Source organism: Lepisosteus oculatus, chromosome 4, assembly GCF_040954835.1.
Source record: "Lepisosteus oculatus isolate fLepOcu1 chromosome 4, fLepOcu1.hap2, whole genome shotgun sequence".
Taxonomy (NCBI): domain Eukaryota; kingdom Metazoa; phylum Chordata; class Actinopteri; order Semionotiformes; family Lepisosteidae; genus Lepisosteus; species Lepisosteus oculatus.
The window spans coordinates 14,388,311-14,392,589 of NC_090699.1; the positions used below are offsets into that span (position 1 = coordinate 14,388,311).

The 4,279-nt window shown below is 65.6% G+C and overlaps 1 protein-coding gene across 1 annotated transcript; it reads left to right on the forward strand.

Moving 5' to 3' along the window:
• Positions 1-430: 430 nt before the first annotated feature.
• On the forward strand, positions 431-3,670 carry LOC138238219 (collagen alpha-1(I) chain-like). The gene is made up of 2 exons (XM_069188276.1): positions 431-2,723; positions 3,432-3,670. Exons 1-2 carry the CDS (start codon positions 431-433, stop codon positions 3,668-3,670), a joined length of 2,532 nt encoding a protein of 843 aa, XP_069044377.1.
• The last annotated feature ends 609 nt before the right edge of the window (positions 3,671-4,279 follow it).

The window sequence follows — 4,279 nt, forward strand, 5'->3', positions numbered from 1 at the left end:
TCCCCTGTTGTCTGTGTGGTGAGAGAGACGCGGCAGGCGCTGGAGGTGTGTGGATCAGTGGAGCGTCCTGCACTGTGGGTCCCCAGGCCTGTCCCTTGAGGCACGCCTCTGCTGTCTGGTTCGGCCCCAGACTCCCAGGTGTCCGCGCTGCTCTGTGGCGGGTCTGGTCTAGAAACATTCGCTCTACTCTTCCAAGGCCAAGGGGGGGTGTACGAGCAGGCGGTGGCGTGGAGCCCGTGCCCCGGTCTGCCCTGGCGCTGGGAGAGGGGGGTGTGCGAGGGGTCAGTGGCGTGGAGCCTGTGCCCATGTCTGCCCTGGCGCTGGGAGAGGGGGTGTGCGAGGGGTCAGTGGCGTGGAGCCCGTGCCCCGGTCTGCCCTGGCGCTGGGAGAGGGGTGTGTGCGAGGGGTCAGTGGCGTGGAGCCCGTGCCCATGTCTGCCCTGGCGCTGGGAGAGGGGTGTGTGCGAGGGGTCAGTGGCGTGGAGCCCGTGCCCATGTCTGCCCTGGCGCTGGGAGAGGGGGGTGTGCGAGGGGTCAGTGGCGTGGAGCCCGTGCCCCGGTCTGCCCTGGCGCTGGGAGAGGGGGGTGTGCGAGGGGTCAGTGGTGTGGAGCCTGTGCCCCGGTCTGCCCTGGCGCTGGGAGAGCGGTGTGTGCGAGGGGTCAGTGGCGTGGAGCCCGTGCCCATGTCTGCCCTGGCGCTGGGAGAGGGGTGTGTGCGAGGGGTCAGTGGTGTGGAGCCCGTGCCCCGGTCTGCCCTGGCGCTGGGAGAGGGGGGTGTGCGAGGGGTCAGTGGCGTGGAGCCCGTGCCCATGTCTGCCCTGGCGCTGGGAGAGGGGGGTGTGCGAGGGGTCAGTGGCGTGGAGCCCGTGCCCATGTCTGCCCTGGCGCTGGGAGAGGGGTGTGTGCGAGGGGTCAGTGGCGTGGAGCCCGTGCCCCGGTCTGCCCTGGCGCTGGGAGAGGGGGGTGTGCGAGGGGTCAGTGGCGTGGAGCCCGTGGCCATGTCTGCCCTGGCGCTGGGAGAGGGGGGTGTGCGAGGGGTCAGTGGCGTGGAGCCCGTGCCCATGTCTGCCCTGGCGCTGGGAGAGGGGGGTGTGCGAGGGGTCAGTGGTGTGGAGCCTGTGCCCATGTCTGCCCTGGCGCTGGGAGAGGGGGGTGTGCGAGGGGTCAGTGGCGTGGAGCCCGTGCCCATGTCTGCCCTGGCGCTGGGAGAGGGGGGTGTGCGAGGGGTCAGTGGCGTGGAGCCCGTGCCCCGGTCTGCCCTGGCGCTGGGAGAGGGGGGTGTGCGAGGGGTCAGTGGTGTGGAGCCCGTGCCCCGGTCTGCCCTGGCGCTGGGAGAGGGGGGTGTGCGAGGGGTCAGTGGTGTGGAGCCCGTGCCCATGTCTGCCCTGGCGCTGGGAGAGGGGTGTGTGCGAGGGGTCAGTGGCGTGGAGCCCGTGCCCCGGTCTGCCCTGGCGCTGGGAGAGGGGTGTGTGCGAGGGGTCAGTGGTGTGGAGCCCGTGCCCATGTCTGCCCTGGCGCTGGGAGAGGGGTGTGTGCGAGGGGTCAGTGGCGTGGAGCCCGTGCCCCGGTCTGCCCTGGCGCTGGGAGAGCGGTGTGTGCGAGGGGTCAGTGGCGTGGAGCCCGTGGCCATGTCTGCCCTGGCGCTGGGAGAGGGGGGTGTGCGAGGGGTCAGTGGCGTGGAGCCCGTGCCCATGTCTGCCCCGGCGCTGGGAGAGGGGTGTGTGCGAGGGGTCAGTGGTGTGGAGCCTGTGCCCATGTCTGCCCCGGCGCTGGGAGAGGGGGGTGTGCGAGGGGTCAGTGGTGTGGAGCCCGTGCCCATGTCTGCCCTGGCGCTGGGAGAGGGGGGTGTGCGAGGGGTCAGTGGCGTGGAGCCCGTGCCCATGTCTGCCCTGGCGCTGGGAGAGGGGGGTGTGCGAGGGGTCAGTGGTGTGGAGCCCGTGCCCCGGTCTGCCCTGGCGCTGGGAGAGGGGGGTGTGCGAGGGGTCAGTGGCGTGGAGCCCGTGCCCATGTCTGCCCTGGCGCTGGGAGAGGGGTGTGTGCGAGGGGTCAGTGGCGTGGAGCCCGTGCCCATGTCTGCCCTGGCGCTGGGAGAGGGGGGTGTGCGAGGGGTCAGTGGCGTGGAGCCCGTGCCCCGGTCTGCCCTGGCGCTGGGAGAGGGGGGTGTGCGAGGGGTCAGTGGTGTGGAGCCCGTGCCCATGTCTGCCCTGGCGCTGGGAGAGGGGGGTGTGCGAGGGGTCAGTGGCGTGGAGCCCGTGCCCCGGTCTGCCCTGGCGCTGGGAGAGGGGGGTGTGCGAGGGGTCAGTGGTGTGGAGCCCGTGCCCCGGTCTGCCCTGGCGCTGGGAGAGGGGGGTGTGCGAGGGGTCAGTGGCGTGGAGCCCGTGCCCATGTCTGCCCTGGCGCTGGGAGAGGGGTGTGTGCGAGGGGTCAGTGGTGTGGAGCCCGTGCCCCGGTCTGCCCTGGCGCTGGGAGAGGGGGGTGTGCGAGGGGTCAGTGGCGTGGAGCCCGTGCCCATGTCTGCCCCGGCGCTGGGAGAGGGGGGTGTGCGAGGGGTCAGTGGCGTGGAGCCCGTGCCCCGGTCTGCCCTGGCGCTGGGAGAGGGGGTGTGCGAGGGGTCAGTGGTGTGGAGCCCGTGCCCCGGTCTGCCCTGGCGCTGGGAGAGGGGGGTGTGCGAGGGGTTAGTGGTGTGGAGCCCGTGCCCCGGTCTGCCCTGGCGCTGGGAGAGGGGTGTGTGCGAGGGGTCAGTGGTGTGGAGCCTGTGCCCATGTCTGCCCTGGCGCTGGGAGAGGGGGGTGTGCGAGGGGTCAGTGGCGTGGAGCCCGTGCCCCGGTCTGCCCTGGCGCTGGGAGAGGGGGGTGTGCGAGTGATCTGTGGCGTGGAGCGTACTAATGTACTAACACACTACACTGCACACGACGTGAACATCCAGCGCACACACGCTACACTATTTACAGCGTGAACATACTAGCAGGGCGTCCCAGAGGCCCACATCCTCACCAGCCAGGAAACCCAGAGGTGAGGAAGAAGGACAGAACCAGAAGCCACAGGAAGAGTGTTGGTAGCTTAAACGAGGCAGCGCTGTGTGATTGTCAGAAACCAGATTGGAGAGGATATTTGCAATAAAATGAATGTTCAATTGAATTGCAACAGCACGTTATAAAATGTTTGTAAAAAAAAAAAGGGCACATTAGATATAGGACGAGAATTGTGGAGGTTGTCCAGAGCCGTGTTTGTTAACTCGTGTTTGTAACTGAAGCCATTTTTAAGGCCTTTTGTACCATAGCAGTGCTTAAGGACGCAGTGATCATGCCCAGTGCGAGAGGGCAGAGAGCAGGAAAACAGGACTGAAACCAGACAGTAGGAACACGATCTCGCAGGCGGCTGGCGGATGTTCATACGTGACAGCGGTTTCCTGAGGCACGCGGTGTCGAGCAGAGAGACGCTGGAAGGAAGGCAGAGACCCCGTGGAGACGGACAACAGGAGGAGGCGTGAGAGTGACGCGCGTGGTGGAGAGAGCGTGACCTTGCACGAGGGCGATCCGGCCTGTGAAACCCTGCAAGAAAGCCGGGGTGAGCCAGGTGCTGAAATGCGGGTGGGGCCAGTCAGTCTGGTGATGGTGGAGGAGACCTGTCTGGGGTCGTTCAGGTCGTCCTCCATGATGTGGGAGAAGTAGCAGGATCTAGCAGACTCTGCTGCCTCTCTTGTATTCAGTCCAGAGCTCCTGGCAGGATTGTAGATGTGCGTTCCAGCCTGAAGTTCTGGTGTGCGACAGACTGCGCACGGCTGGTCAGTGTACCTGGAGCAGGACAAGCGCAGCCGAGAGAGAGAGAGAGAGTCTTGATCATCCCTGGGGGGGGAGTTGTTTTACAGCAGCAGTGTTGGTGGACAGACGGACAGAAGAAGACAAACGACAGGAACGTCAAATACACACATCAGGCGGGGAGCTGCGTCAGCAGGCGCAGGCTGCAAAGGGACAAGGAAAGGTTTATTCCAGGCTGAAAAAAAGAAGAAAGAAAACACAACGTTTCGGCCGTGGAGCCTGCTCACACCTGACGAAGGCTCAGCGGCCGAAACGTTGTGTTTTCTTTCTGCCTTTTTTGAGTTATGGAATAAACCTTTACTTGTTCCTTTGCGATAGACACACGTATGTCCACAGAAGCTCAAGTGTCAAGTAAGGATATGGATGCAGGTGCGAATGAGGACTTGAGTCTGCTGGTTTGGGAGCTGGGGAGTCGGTATCTGTGTTCTGATGGGTTTAACTGGAAATGATTAAACAAGGGGG